This window comes from Temnothorax curvispinosus, unplaced genomic scaffold (assembly GCF_003070985.1).
Source record: "Temnothorax curvispinosus isolate PA1 unplaced genomic scaffold, ASM307098v1 QBEX01004802.1, whole genome shotgun sequence".
In the NCBI taxonomy this organism is placed as follows: domain Eukaryota; kingdom Metazoa; phylum Arthropoda; class Insecta; order Hymenoptera; family Formicidae; genus Temnothorax; species Temnothorax curvispinosus.
Window position 1 is genome coordinate 53607 of NW_020214582.1, and position 16325 is coordinate 69931.

At 37.3% G+C, this 16325-nt stretch overlaps 2 protein-coding genes across 3 annotated transcripts; both read left to right on the forward strand.

The window, feature by feature from the left end:
• The first annotated feature begins 1945 nt into the window (after positions 1 to 1945).
• Positions 1946 to 8870, forward strand: LOC112454132 (G-protein-signaling modulator 2). Of its 2 annotated transcripts, none has more exons than XM_025015360.1 (8): positions 1946 to 2328; positions 3026 to 3394; positions 3577 to 3719; positions 3806 to 4045; positions 4449 to 4923; positions 5189 to 5406; positions 5521 to 5665; positions 5762 to 8870. In XM_025015360.1, exons 1-8 carry the CDS (start codon positions 2284 to 2286, stop codon positions 5963 to 5965), a joined length of 1839 nt encoding a protein of 612 aa, XP_024871128.1. In that variant the 5' UTR covers positions 1946 to 2283; the 3' UTR covers positions 5966 to 8870. The 2 variants fall into 2 exon arrangements, with proteins under 2 accessions (XP_024871128.1, XP_024871129.1); XM_025015361.1 differs by having other exon boundaries at positions 3029 to 3394.
• A 1008-nt stretch (positions 8871 to 9878) lies between these two features.
• LOC112454131 lies at positions 9879 to 14776 on the forward strand. The gene is given in 9 exon segments (XM_025015358.1): positions 9879 to 10074; positions 10275 to 10394; positions 10486 to 10700; positions 10919 to 11387; positions 11638 to 13571; positions 13784 to 14352; positions 14545 to 14624; positions 14627 to 14724; positions 14726 to 14776. Coding segments are annotated over 9 exon segments (3732 nt in total).
• The last annotated feature ends 1549 nt before the right edge of the window (positions 14777 to 16325 follow it).

Consider the following 16325-nt stretch of genomic DNA (forward strand, 5'->3'; position numbering starts at 1 on the left):
TTTTGACTATTTTGTTTGTTAACTATATTAATTTGTTATTTTTAACTAAATATTTTATACTATCAATTATACATAATATAACATTAACTAAATATTTCTTTGAATAAATTTACTATTTTGTTAATGTTCTTGGTTCAACAAAATTATTTTATTGAGTTAACAAAATTGATCATTAACTTGAAAAAAAATGATTTTGTATGATACCATTTTCAGAATTCAATTATTTCATTTTGTTCAAATAATAGACGTGTACTTAATTCAATAAAATAAATAATTGGATCAATAAATTAAAAAATCAACAAAATTGTTTTGTTGATTTAATAAAACCGGAAGATTGTATGTTGCCAAGCAAAATTGTTTTGTTGATTCAACAAAATTTTTCCCTCAGTGTATACATGGGATATATTTAATTTAACTTAACAAATCCTCTATAGAAGATAAATAGATTATTATATATATATATATATAATTTATATATATATATATAATTATATTATAAAACTGTCGAACATATAGTATCAGCTTTGTCGTAAAAATTTATGTGCGCGCTGTAATAAATGTGTTTTTATAATGCTGTACGTTTATTTATCTATTTATATGTATGACATCTATTTTTCAGGAATTGGAGGAGTATTGTTCCAAGTTTTTTGTAAGAAACACGATGGACAAGAAGAATTTTGAAGAATTAGATTTTTATATGAAAGAAATGTTTTTAACTAAACTAAGCGAGTTTTAAACTCTTTTGATGATTTCGAACCTAAGGTATTTGATAATCAATTTCGAACTGTTGAGGGAGGGACTGTGTATACAATGCATAATATACATAGATTAAAGAAGACAATGTCTTCCTTAGTCTATGAGAGGAACAGGGTCGGAAAGGAGAAAATAAGTCGCAATATAGCTGTGTTCTTTTAATTATAATATGGAGAAGTGTGAATAATAAGTTATAAATTCAAGATTGTGTAAAAGAAATTATAAATGTGTATAATTCTGTTAATAAATAAATTATTTTAAACAACAATGGAAATATTAATCGATGTAATCTTTGATACTTATATATGTAAGCATCTCATTTAAATAATTAAATTTATTGCGAAAAATGTTACCTCAGCCACAGGGTTCGAACCTGGAACCTTCCTCATTCCGTGATGGGTGTCGTCACACCCATTCCAGGTTCGAACCCTGGCTGATGAGGTAACATATTTTTTGCAATAATTAAATTTAATTATTTAAATGAGATGCTTATATATAAGTATCAAAGATTACATGACGATAATCGAACCAAATCGTGGTCGTTATATTGTCTTGGCGATTATAATGGCCAGTAGAGTCGATTATTATTTCGATCCATTGTTGTTTATTATTTGACTGGCGAAGTAAAAGTGATTTATTCTGTTATTAATATAACACGTATGTACGTGCTAATGTCATTGTTAAAATGTGCTCAAATATCTGTTTCAATTTTAAATATTTGATGGTTATATTATTTTTGCTTTTTTTTAATCATATGTTATCTGTGTTCTTTTCATTACATCTTTATTATTAGCTCCTCTGTCCTTTTACTCCTTTACATTTTTATTTGCTTTATTATATATTTTCAATCTTACTTTTTTCTTTATATTTATATTATTTATTATTTTATATTATTAATATCACCATTGTTCTTGTATTATTTATCATTTTATATCATCTATATATATCATTTAGTCTTCTACAGCATACAATAAATTATATCTTTGTATATAAAAAAATATCTCTTATAATAATAAAAGCTATTTGTACGACTACCTTACTCCATTATTCTTAGAAAAATCTTTCTCGAAATATCTAGCTTACTATTTTTAACGTCTATATTATAAATAAAATTGCATTAATTTAAACTACTCAAAACCACGCATGCGTACAAAAAGTTGTAAGGGGACATTACGTTTCTTCCCCCCCTCCCCCCACCACGATAACAACGCATGCGTCGAAAAGTTCCACGATCCGAGTTCCGAGTTCACTAATACAGTAATACCGACGGCGCCATTTGTTTGGACGCGCTGTAGTCATCGTTTCACGTTGGAGTAACTCGTCGCTTCGGAGCAAGAGGATCCGCGGTGGCTATGCCCGGAGGATGTCGCGACTATGAGCTGATTCCCACAATCGGAGTTCCTGATTATCATGCTGCGGGGAACAATCACAATTATCTCGCGAACCGATAGCAACGTACGGCCGTCTCGTTTTAACGGTGTTTGAACGAGCTGTGTCCCATTCTGCAAAGGGAAGGTGTCGTGAACAAGGATGTCTCTGAGCGCCAGCGCTGAGAATCTGTCGTCCGAGGGACAAGTGAGTGAATCAACGTTCAATTAGTGACGCTGAGCTTTCCACGTGTGACTCACGCTTATCGCTGCCACACCTGTTTCTTCGTACCGCAATATCTTGTCCCGTGCATTCATTTACTCCGGTTTTACCATGGTATAACTTGCATTTCGTGGAGCGAGCTCGAGTTATGTGAAAACACTCCACTTTATACAAGTCTTTGTGTTTTGGAGCAAACTTTGTTACATCTTTATTGAGCACAGTCTGATCGTTCAAGTGAAATAAACGTGGCTTTTAATTTCTTTTTACTCACATTACATAATGAAACGCATTCTATTGATTCTTTCTGTATGCAATAATTAATCTAGTATCAAGTATTAATGTTTTTCCATCTTCAACTCTTCGCCTTCAAGCTTGCTTTACTTTTTATTAAATCCACTTTGTCGGATCCACCTCGTAGAAATGAATTTTATTTACTCAGCATTCAAAAGATATACGTATTATATCGTTAACTGTTAAATTGAAAAAGCAAATATTCATTCAATATTATTTTGCAGATAATAGCCCGAAATTATTCTAACTCTAACGTATATATTTCAATTCTACAAACGCATCTTTATGTCAAGCCTGTTTTACGAAGCGACGATTAACACAGTGGTGTTGGTGTAGAGAAACTTATCTGCAAGAGATAATATCCATGCAACATGATGTTTGTAACATTTAGCAGAATAGCGAGAGATGGAACATGTGTCTGGAACTGGCGCTCGAGGGCGAACGCCTGTGCAAGGCTGGCGACTGCAAGTCCGGGGTGGCGTTCTTCCAGGCGGCAATCCAGGCCGGCACGGACGATCTGCGGATATTAAGCGCGATCTACAGCCAACTGGGCAACGCGTACTTCTACCTGGGTGACTACGTCAAGGCGATGCAGTATCACAAGTTGGACCTGACTCTCGCTAGGAATATGGGTGACAAGCTGGGCGAGGCCAAGTCCAGCGGAAACCTGGGCAACACGCTGAAAGTTATGGGCAAGTTCGACGAAGCCATGATATGCTGCAAGAGGCACCTGGAGATCTCCAGAGAGATTGGGGATAAGGTATACTTCGACGACTTTTAAGTCGTCTTCACTTGTTGCATTAAGTAACTCGACTTTTAAAAGCCGAGGTTGTACTTTCTACAAATTCATCACTCGTCCGTTGCGTATTTCTTTCTACTTTGTATAAATATTTTGCAGTTTAGTTCATATTTCTAAATCTATAAATTTATAATTCTGTGTAGCTTAGCGAGGGAAGAGCCCTGTATAATTTAGGAAACGTATATCACGCGAAGGGCAAGCAAGCGGGTAGAATAGGTCATCAGGATCCAGGAGAATTCTCCGAAGATGTTCGACAGTGCTTGCAACAGGCTGTGCGCTATTATGAGTAAGATTTTAATTAATCCGTAATTGCTGTCTCAACTTTAACATTTATATTATATATGACTCTCAATGCCTTTCGCTTTTCTACAGAGAAAATTTAGAACTTATGAGGGAACTGGAGGATTCTGCGGCTCAAGGTAGAGCATGCGGCAACTTGGGCAATACGTTCTATTTGTTGGGCGATTTCCAACAGGCCATTTATTATCACAATGAACGTTTAAAGATCGCCAAAGAGTTTGGCGACAAGCCGGCGGAGAGGAGAGCCAACAGCAATTTAGGAAACTCGCATATATTTCTAGGCGAGTTTGAAAAGGCTGCGCAGCATTACAAGTAAATATTGTGACTTTGCTAAGTTAATCGCGTACCTTTATAATTTTACGTTCAAATTTTACGTATCTAGGTAAAACTACATGTTAGTGGCGATCTCTTTGACTTTAACATATGTATATTGTCAAGAACGTGACTCTAACTTGCAAAAGATTTTAGCCGCTTGTTGTTTATTAAAAAGTTATCAACAAATAAAATAAATCATACAAATGTTTAAATGCCATAATTTGTGCTTTACCGAATATAAATTCATTATTCGTTGCATAGTGGATCGGTATCTCACACGCGATATATAAAAAAGCGATCACTACTGCGAATCTGACCACACAGCTTCGAACTTACGTACACAGAAGATAAATTTGCAATTTGCAATTATCAAAAATTAAAAGTTTCGTTCAATTTTTAGGAGGACCTTAGTTCTTGCACAGGAGTTGGGAGATCGCGAAGTAGAGGCGCAAGCATGCTACTCTTTGGGAAACACTTATACTCTCCTACGCGATTACTCGGCGGCCATCGAGTATCATTTGTGGCATTTGGGTATAGCCCAACAATTGAAGGATCGCGTTGGCGAAGGACGTGCCTGCTGGTCACTGGGCAATGCGTACGCCGCGATGGGCAATCATGATAAAGCGTTGCACTATGCGAATCTGCATTTACACATCTCGAAAGAGCTGGAGGATCAAATGGGCCAGGCTACCGCGCAGATGAACGTCGATGATTTACAGAAAATTCTCGGTCTAGAAAAGAGTCAGCAGGAGAACAATAAGGAAAATCTAAACACGCAGAAATCGACCTCAAACGCGACGTCGAATGTCCCGACAACTATGCCCTGTAGATATAGACTCAGACGACAAAGCATGGACAATCTCGATCTCATTAAGGTTCGCATTATTTTTTCTTTTCTTGAAACTACACTAGAATAATAAAGTTGCGGCAAAAGAAATGGCTATGTATATTGTATAATGTACTGTAGTTTATTTCTGTTAATCTATTTTTTTAAATCTAAAACGCAATTAATATTGAAATAATTTATATTGAAATAAAATTAAATTGGCCAAAAAATTACATGGAAAAAATTGAAATTGATTTATACGAAATATATATTTGATTTAACTAAATTAATTAACAATCGTTATATTCAATCAGCTCACACCCGACGCAAAGCAGAAAGATAAGTCGGAAATCGTGTTAGACAAAGACGACAATGTTGCGTCGCAACCTTCTCAAAAGGAGGAAGATAACTTCTTCGATCTGCTGTCCCGGTTTCAGTCAGGCAGAATGGACGATCAACGTTGCGCGCTCAACACGAAGCGCAATCCAAAATACCGAACAATCACGCCGGAAGTATCAGATATGGACGACAAGTACGTGAAAATATATTAATTCTATTCCTCTGAATGCTAATCACCGACTCATCATGATAACGCATTATATTATACTTGTTGTATCTAAGGGATATCTGACAATCTTACTTTTAGGGATGGCGAAGATTTGCTGGAATTAATCGCTGGAATGCAAAGCAAACGGATGGACGAGCAACGAGTGACCTTGCCCTATCTGCCAGGACTGAATACCAATCAGGACTCGGACGATTCCTTCATCGAGATGCTCGTTAGATGCCAGGTTTGTATCTGACTTAATGCACTGTCATGTTACTTGTTCGCATTGCTTGGAATCTTTTCTCTTGCGCACTTTATACAAAGGATAATCTGCTTTCAGAGTTCGCGTCTAGAGGACCAGCGAAGTCCTCTACCGGCTGCATCAACATTGCAGGACGCCGAGGAGGAAAGGGGCCGAAGAGCCAATGGTAAAACTCAATCAGGTTCCACCGTGCCCGAGGAGGACCTCTTCGCTCTAATCCAAAGACTTCAAGCTGGTCGGATGGAGGATCAAAGGGCTTCCGGACCCGGCAAGGCATGTTAAACCCGAAAGCAGACGGTGACTTAAGTCCTCACGATACCTTCCATTTACTAAATTCTTTCACGTATACTCGATTATATCAGTGCTTTCGTTTGCTCGTCTCAATTTTGCTTTCTTGGTTACTTAATAGAAAAGAGTTGATACTATACTTGAACGGTCTGGTTCTGATTCGAAAAGGCAACGACTCGAATCACCTAGTTGTGAGAACCAAGCACCGTGCCGGAGTGCGAAGACGTTTTTTTTTAGATGTTACCAAAAAGATAATGAGATTTCAAAATACTAGCTACTAGCGCTTCGTGTAAAAATGAAATATAGGTCTTTTTTGGCTATAAGATGTTAAAATTTTCAAAATGACATTTCGTTCCTACGCGCACGCTTTCGCACTGATAATTGGAGAAGAATGCCTGAAACGCGACTTACTAACTAAGTACAGTAGATGAGCGCGGAACGATGTTTAAACAGTATTGATCAAATTTAGTGGTGTAAAGGCGAGAAATCCACGTGTCACATAAAAAATAATTATTTGCTACCCTGTCACCGAAAATATGATTCCAACTGATTGTGAGATACTTTGCATAGACGTCAAGACTTAACTCAAGATACTTAGAAAGTACTTAGAAGATATATGCAGACCTTTGATATTTATCATTTGGAGAGCCATTTTTCCCTCTTTCCCTGCAAATGTGGAAATAATTAATTGAAGAAATGAACTCGTTTTTGCACTCAGGCCTTCGATTCCGTTCAGATAGACTTAATTATTCATTCGTGTAGATCGCCGCGTCTACAACGGTAAATAATTGATACTCCTGTAATCGATATTCCGTAGTTTAGCGACTGCTAGAAACCGGTTTTGCGAGAAAGCATTATAGAACAATGCAATAATGAGTTTTCAGTTGACCGTCTAGTAATAACGACTGCCGTTAGTTTCTGGCTACTTGATCGTGGAAATTATTGTATTAAGTAATACGAAACACATTCGGTGAATAAGTTATTTGCCAATCGTGAATAAGTCGCGAGTGTTATAAATGTAATGCGTTTGCACGATGATGGTCGTGATTTATGTGACATGCCAGTAAACTAGCATCGGTTTTTAGTATTATCAAGATTTTTATAATGCCTGCTTTACACGGGTCTGTAATTGCGCGTGCGAAAACAGGTTTTTCCGAACACTGCCAGTTTGAGGGCGTGAATTAGGTTTCCGGACGTTCGCGTTCGTGACAAACGCGGAGGGCCTTTCGATATTCACATTCTCAAGAGATTGTAGGTTTATTATTTTATATACACATATATATATATATTTTTCATGCGTATTCCGATTTACTTCCATCTCTATAAGGAGAAGCGGGATTATTTTTTTAAAGAATATATTACGCATAGAGACGTTATACAGTGGATGAGAAAAGTATTCGCGCACCGCCAAGTTTCGCTATTAGTAGACCTCTTGATTGCTAAATAATAGATGACACCAACAAACAAATTGTGTATTGTACAAGTCAAAAAGTAAAGTGTGCATATAATCTTTTACGACATAGAATAGAATATTATAGAGCATTTTTTTCGCTCCTCTGCAAAAAGAAGTTTTTAATAATGATTGAAGTCGTATATGCGTCACTTGGCTTTTCTAAAACTTTTAGAAATCTATATTCACGCAAGATTTAGCTATTGCTATCATCAATTGCATTCTACGTGCAAATACACTTTACTTCTTGATTCACTTTCACATGTGAGATATATAATTCCTGGATTAAATATTTTTGAGGGATTTTAGATAGAGGGAACGATAGTGGTTTTTACAAATCACTGTGCATGAATATTAGTTTTTGCTTGCTGTATGTTCAATAGGACGGAAACTTGTAGCGAATATCAGTGCCAAAGATTCTCGATTACTTAAAAAAAAAGAAAAGAATCCGTTAAAAGGGTAAGAAAAGCAAGCTTATATCGACTGAATCTCTATCGCGTCGTTGTCGCACGAATTCTTTCCATGAAGGCTTATTATCGTTGTATTGTAAGTGTACTGACGATCATGTTTAATGTAATGTCTAACATTATTTCAAATTGGCGAGATGTTAAATAGTAATTCATCTCGTTGTACAATATTTATTCTCAGCGGTTAGAGAATTAGGCCCTTGCAGTGTATTTTCAATTTGAGATATGTACAATCACGGAACTTTAAAAACGTCGTATTTGTTATATGTTATATACAGAATAACTGTCAGTAGTTTAACAAACTTTTATTTAAAGACTTAAATTGCAGCTGATTAGCCGAACGTGAAGAACGTATTTAGCGCCTTATATGTTCTAGTAATAAAATATATGTATATAATTGGGTAATTCCATGCCGATTAAAACGTCGACTTAGCGACGAGCCAAATTGCAACGACGTTGTCATGCGAAAAAGGAGCTGTCAATAATATAAGAAATATAAGTTAACAATTGATTCAACAAGAGTGCAAGAATAGTGATATGTTAATTGCCGAATCGAGATCGCTATCTTTTGCTATATATTGTTATGAAGTTATTATAATTGCAAAAACATTTGTACATACATGAATAGAGCTTTGATTTGGCTCAGCGGAGGAAGGGCGAAAACTATTACCTAAACCTAGACTATTAACTAAATGACAAATCACACTGATCGTAGGACTTTCGCGATCCTTCGTGGAATTTCTTTTTTTTACCATTATTTTGCTAGAATATATTCTAGATTATAATTACTTTACCTTAATCTTTTTTTATATATACATTCGTTATACTAGACATTAATGATATATGTTCTTCGTACTAATCGATAGGCGATATGTAACTTTTAGTTTCATGACCATCGAGATATAAATACATTCCATTCTGTCCATATATGATAGTGTATAATATATAAAGGATCAATAAAAAATATATACTTTTTGCAAAATTGACGTTAACAATGCGTCACCCTATACAAATCTCTTTATCCCTTGAAGATGCAGCTTTCTGCAGCTTTCTTTCTATTTTTCCCCACAATATGTCGGAAAAGTCTAAAAGCTTTTTCACCGTTGAGACCAATCCTCATCCTGACGCGAACATCGCATACGCATCGTGGCCGGAATGGAAGGATTCCGATCTGAACAACGAGAAATGGGGAGTTCCCAAAGACAGTCCCGATGGATTATTCCTGGATGCAGAGCGTGTCGCAATGCCACAGTCCTTAGAACCTGATCACTGGATACGAGCAAAAGATTTGAAGCACTTGACAGTACTGTAGTCACTTTATATTTTGTGTATTTCGGATAACGAATATTAATTCTTTGAATGTCTTTTCTATGTTATAACTTCTAAATTAAGCCAACAGTAACACGTACGATTTATGCTGTATTAATATATAAATATGGGAAACGAAAATACCTCTACAGGCTCCTCCAACAGTATGCATAACGACGGTGGAATATCCTGATTTGATTACGAACAATAAGCATTTGCTGCACAGCGAAGTATTTCTTTAGTTTTCGATGTAAAATTCAACGGCTTGCAAATTGCTGCAGAGCGATAAACAAAGGTAATGATAATGGTAATTTCCAGTTTGTGAGATGGTTTGTGTCTGCGCTGGTAAACCTGCAATATTGCGGTCGGGAGGATTTGGAAATCAGCGGAGAGAGCTCGAATTTCACCTGGACCGGTCGCCATAGTCCCTGGTACGGTTGGATGCACGTGTATTCCATGAATAAAGCTGGGAAGGGCGTTCAGCATCGACCCATGATAAATCCAAACGGTGGATATAACATTCGGCTCGCAATATTTTTGACATTTATATAAAAAATTTTCTAAATCCGTTGTGCACATTGTTAAATCTTAGATTCGAAAATCAATAATAATTTTTGAAAACGCAACAGATTGACAAAAACATGAACATCTTCTAGGAAAATATATTGTAAGATTACACTGCATGGGATGCTGGCGTCACATCCTGGTGGACGACATGATTCCTGTGGATAAAAATGGCAGACCTCTTTTACCGTGCACGTCCAACAACTACGAACTATGGCCGATGCTTCTCGCCAAAGGATTGCTCAAGATTGCTTCGTTATCTTGGACCAGACACCACGAGATCGTCGATTTCCATCCAGTCGCTTGCCTCACAGGTGGACGTCACGTCCACCTTTTTCATTCTATTATTTGTTTTTTACGAAGTAATGTAATTACTTTAGAGAAAATATTTTTCTTTAAACTTTATTAATTTCCAACGGCTTGCTATAAAAAAATTAATAAGTCACATGATTGACCCTGTTGATGTCGTATTAGAAAAAGTTCGCTATATTAATATAAATTTTAATAATAACAGGCTGGACGTGCTTGACAATTAACGTCGCGCATCTATCGTTGCAAGACAAGTGGGATTTCTTAACGAAATATTCAGAACATTTCGAGTGGACACCGCAAACAGCGCAGAATCACGTTCCAGGTGTGTCCATCGAATGTACGTGTCCACGACAATCTAATTGGCGTTCCTTCGATTACCGCGTTACGTTATTCCCGTCTGTATTTCCGAGTAGAAAGTTCAGCGAATAAGACCGACGAAACAAGGAAACCCAGAGAAACTTCACAGTCGCTCGCCGCCGAAACCGAGAAACCTCAACCTATCGCGCTGTTCTTTCTCTTAGGCGACACGCGAGCACTCGGAAGCGACGCGATACCCGGCTTGTCGCCCTGCTGGGATCATGTAATCCACATCGTCCAGTCGCGCAATATTCCTCTAGATCCCAAAGACGTAAGAGCATTAAGTCTCAACTCAATTCAATTGGCTCTTATCTCTTGATAGCTATCGCGATTGATAACTTGCTGCGTAGACAAAAATAAGGGAAAAAAAGTCTTAGAAGAATTAGAATGACATTCCAAATAGCACAAAAGTCTAAAACGTGTATAAAAAATATTAGAAGTATTTTTTATCTGGATTGTAACTAGCTCCAACTTAAATTGCTTTCCAAGGTAAAGCCGCCATTAGCAAAGTGGAAGTTTCATCGTTGGCTAAAATGGGCCGTTGAACAAAATGTGATTGATCCTGCCGACTATTTCGTTCCGATTCGTTACTTGAGGCTGATTAGTTCTCTCAAGGCGTGCAACGAGAGCGTTGTTCGCGATAGAAGTGACGTTGCAGGAAACTCGATCTCTTCGAACGAGATCGAGCGGTCCGATAAATTTGCTCGGAGAAGAACGAGATCTCAGAGAATATCAGACTTGCCCACCATGTCGAAAGAAGTAGCAACGGAAAATGCCAGTCAATGGATCGACTTCAACAAGATGGCTTCGTACGTAATGGAGGTGCATCTGTTCTATAAGCTGGAGTACTTCCAGTGTTCGATTGAAATAACAGGCAACGCATTGAAGAAAACTAATGAGAATCATAAAGCGGAAGCAGTAAAAGCTGTTTCAAAAGAGATCGGAAAGGAGAAAGCAGGTACTTCGGTTTTTAGCGATAGAATTTAACGCAATATATGCTCTCAATTAAAAGAAAAATAATCAAATATCCATAATTTTTCTTACTGCAGTTTATAGAACTTTTGTTCCAAAACATTCAAATATGAAATATGCTAGCGCACTTTGAGAATTAATGCCAGAAATAGATTAAGTTTTTTTTTTATATAAACAAAATGATACACAATGAGATCCAATCTTCTCAATTTCTTTTTCGGTTTGAAAATTTGCAGACTCCTATAACAGTATAGGCAAGATTCTAAAATCCAAATACAAACCTCTGTATTTGTTCTGCGATTCTCCGAGGAAGAAATTCTTTTTGGTTAGTCTCTGCGCCGCGCTAAAGAAGAAGAATACCGATTTGCACGAAAAAGACTATTTGATTCTGGAAAAGTACAACTGGTTCTTCATATCAGATCCGTCGAATCAATCAATAACTATTTCCACAACCGGCAACAAGTCGACCATTATGGAACTGGAAGCTGGCAGGCAACTTCTGCGGATTCACAGTCGTTCGGACTCCGGTCTAACGATTATTTCCTCGGACACGGATTTCCATCTTGGAGATCGAGCAACCGTGCAACAGCTGATGACCACTGAATCCGACAGAATCGAGCAACTGTCAAGAGTAATCAGCGATAATCTCTGCAAAGCTTATCGATCGTTTGGAACAAAGGATTACCCAAGAATGTTGGAAAATTTTTACCGAAGCTACATGCCCAGCTTGCAGTTTATTTCTTCAAGAGAAAATAAGAATTTTCGAACACTGATACACCATTTCTTCATGGAAGAACAAGTTTGTTTGATCAGAGAGATTGTTCCCGACGAAGAACACAAAGACATGTTTCACTCTTTAAGGGTATTTTTCCTAAATCCGCATATTAGATCAGAATATTTTAATTTAATGACAAAACAGAAGACTCTTCAAGACTTTATGGTAGAAAAAACTTCGAGAACATCACGCAGCAATAAAAAAGTCTTCGTCTATGATCAAGCAGCGACGACGATTCAATCTTTCCTCAAGATGGTTATCGTAAAGGGATATAAACAACTTCACAATCCTGATCACGCCCTGCATACGCAGATTCGCGAACGGCTTCTGAAGATATCCGATCTATTTGACTCATCCCTCGCAAGCCGGTTACTGAGGAACGTTATCAATCGACATAGTAGTCTGCGTGACCTGTATCCTTGCTCCGAAGACTTCGTACACGTTCTGAAAATTCAGGAGTTCAGAGACGTCCTGGGAAACGTCAGGCACGAACAGTGGTTCCCGATTGTCAGGCTCGTAGTTAATCCTAAGCCTGCGAAGACGAAGGTTCTCGCGGTTTTCGAATTACTAATCGATCTCCCTCGTTTCGCACTGCGTGTCTTCAACAACCAAAATGGCCGCGAGATGACACGTCTCGTGAGCCACGTGGTTCCAGCTCATTACGAGTACCTTCCGGACGGTTACACGGTGTTCGCTTACGGCTGGAGCGACAGACAGCACTTGAAAGAGCTCCATTGGACGATTCGCGTGGTTACTATGAAAGGTGAGCCAATGTTTTATCAACTGGGTGAACAACGGCCTTTGTCCTTGGAGACCAAACCACCCAGGCTGATGGTTGACGAATTATTCGGCACATATATCCCGAATGCGAGAAGTTGTATTTCGCGATGGATACTGCGAACAACTTTGGAGAGAAGCATCATTTCGATAAGATTGGCAACTTCTTACAACCTGATAGAGATCAGAATAAAAGTCACCGATGAAGATGGCAATATTTTGGTCGAAGCGAACGGCGGCTCGATCGTCTTGTTACCCTTAATAATCTTAAAGCATGCTACTATGAACAATGAAGATTACAAGACCGAAAATAAAAGCCAAGACGTTAACAAAAAGTTCGAAAATGCAGGGAAGAAAAAAAGTTTGTATTACATAGAGGCTTTCGTGCTCAACAACAGTTGGCCTCTCACAGATGTCGAGTGGACGGTCGCGAGCCAGGCAAAGGCGAAGAATGAGAGAGATATCAAAACAAAGATACAATCCGGAAATAAAGGGTTTTCAAGGTCTGGTTTGTCGATGACGAAAAAGAACGCAAAACAATTCGCGAGCGATGGTCAAGCTTTGGAAACGCCATATTGGATTCTTCAGATTGTTACTGATGCTCGGGATGCTGTAGAGGTAAGTACATGTAATTTGTTCCAATTTAACCAAAGAAATCACATTGTTCAAAAGTAGTAATTTACAAATAATTAATATGTCCGCAATACTAAATTCCAAAATCTTAATTTTTCCTGAAACCTTTTGTATTTTTTAATTCTTTTTAAAAGATTGATTTTTGTATGAAAGCATTTGTTCGTTCGTTTTTCTATCTAAATGTATGCGTTCGTCAGATCTGTGAAGACAAGAGCAGAGAGCAAGAAATAGTACTTCTGAAAGAGTCCTGGTGGTCGAAAGACCCAAATCGACTCGAATACGGAAAGGATTTGAGAGAAGCATTTCTGAAGGCGCACGCCTCGAAAATTAAACCTGACGCATCCTCGAATCGGAACGGGATACAGCTGAAATCAATAGAAGACGAAGACGCGGCGTTTTGTCTGTCGCACGCAAGGCAATATAGAACCCTGAAGCCACTGGAATCTCATCGCCATCTGTCTGCTTTGGACCTGACGAGATACGTGAGAAGAGACGAGATCGCGAAGCATTATCGGATAAAGACGAAAAGCGACGATGAAATACTAAGGAATCAACATACCGCCATCATCATTGATAGTCAGACGAATTATTCCGATTATTTGAAGAACTTGGGTGAGCTGATGAACAAGCAACTGCGGAAATACGTGAAGCGCTTCGAGAAGAAAGATGAGAATTTCTGGCAGAGAAGAACTCTCGTGGACGCTGCTTACGAAACGAGAAAGATCTACGTTAATAGTTTGATAGCCGAGAGAGCGAAAACTAAAGCAAAAGGGAAAAAGGATTAAGAAGGCTTTACCTTATAAAATGTGTGATAATTAATCGATTACGTTTACGAACATTGGGATTCAATAATTAAGTAATACATTTACAAATGACTAAGCAATTTAAATAATATAAGCTCCATCGAATTAATAAATAATATATAAGATACATACATATATCAAATTGTCGACTGTTATAATAAGCAGAAACGTGCAACTTGCCGGCAAGAGCCGAACGAAATGCTATTTCAGTAGCTGCTATCGTCGAGCGCTGTTCACTCGAGAGGCACACTTGCTTCGCGTTGATGACTGTCCACGATCCACCTTTTAATGACGCCTCTCTGGCCGTCCGAGAAAGAAATAACGGCGATCCGTCCCGCCCATTTTTCATCCGGGACCAGTCCACGCGGTCTAGCAGGATTATTATGAAAACTACGAGAAGAGACGTCTATGAGAGAGGGTGCTCCGAGACGTACAGTGGGCGCGATAAACGGTCTCGAGCAGTACAAGCGATGTACTTATCATCGAAAATATTATCGTCGCTCTTCTAATCGGCGAATCAATAAACGAAACCACTTTCGATTTCAACGTCAAACTGACTACAAACTTCGATCTTAATTTCGATTCCTATTGTTAACTACATTGTTAACATTATTTTCGAGATCTAATTTAATTAATTGCGATCTGAGCTTCAATTTCTGTCTCAGTTTAATTTTATTATTAAAACTTTATCTCCTGTGGTTTCGTATACTTCTTCAGTTCAAATCAGCTTAGATTTTACATAGCTTTTCGATGCAAATATTGAGACACGTCGAGTCTATTGTACACGCTATACGCTGCAGCAGCTTACACGCTGATTGCAGGTGAAGCTGCTACTGCATTCAGGATCGGCGTCAGCCCAGCTAGTAATCACTGTCGATCATGTTTGTGTTAGGCGATCTTGTCTGTCGCGCAGCGAATTACAATTACGGCGTATCGCTGCATCACGCACAAGTGTGTATGTATACTCGTGTTGAATACTGTACCTGGGTATTTAACCTTCGAACGTATAACTTGAGAACCGATTTGATTCTGTTTCAAGCGTCCTGGAACTATTTCAAAAATTATAGAGCAACAGATTATTTAAAAAATTCAATATATAATGAAATAAATAATAAATATAAAAATAAGTCTAATGATGAAGAAATTAATATATACGACTAATATAAAGCACAATCTTTCTTATAATAAATATTAAAATATTATCTTAATAAAAAAAAATTCAAAAAATTTATCCTACTTTTTAATTTAATTACTTTGACCCTCTTTAAATTGCTAAAGATGTCTCACAATATTGATCAGGGATACTTTTGCAACCCTAAAACTTTATATGCCAAAAAACTATCGAAATATTACACACATTCACAATATCATTGTAAAGCAATCTTCCATCGTGAAGTAGTATCTGATGTCCCGACATTTGACATGACATCGATGAGTCCCTATTTTGCATATAGGAGAAAACGTTCGATTCCTGGATAACCCAAGAAAAGCAAGTAGCTACGTGCTACTTGGCATGCCTCGTTGATTGTCAGGAATTCGCATTAAAAAAGTTGAATTATAAAGGGTTTTTCCCTCAGTTGCCTAACGACACGCGGCAAGTTGTATTCTTTAATCCCTGTTGTTTTTGTTAAAATAAAACGTTACAATAAAAAATATTTATAAAAGCGTCAGCATTTTCGTAATATTATGATATTACATAACATATGTGCGTAAAAAGTACTACACATATTTAGAAATACTTTGCAACAGAAATCTAAAAATTCTTTTGGTATACTTTTTAGAACTTAATTAACAATTAACAAATAATAGATTTTTTATTTATGATATATAAATAATTAGATATAATATATCCTAAATAGAAAAATATATTTTATATCTTTTATAAATTTATAATATCTATATATTATATTTTAATATATATATGTGTGTGTGTATT

Coding starts and splice junctions, on each gene's coding strand:
- LOC112454132 (XM_025015360.1), top strand. CDS start 2,284: ATGTCTCTGAGCGCCAGCGCTGAGAATCTGTCGTCCGAGGGACAA. Junction 3,395..3,576: donor CCAGAGAGATTGGGGATAAG/GTATACTTCGAC, acceptor AATTCTGTGTAG/CTTAGCGAGGGAAGAGCCCT. Junction 4,924..5,188: donor ACAATCTCGATCTCATTAAG/GTTCGCATTATT, acceptor ATATTCAATCAG/CTCACACCCGACGCAAAGCA.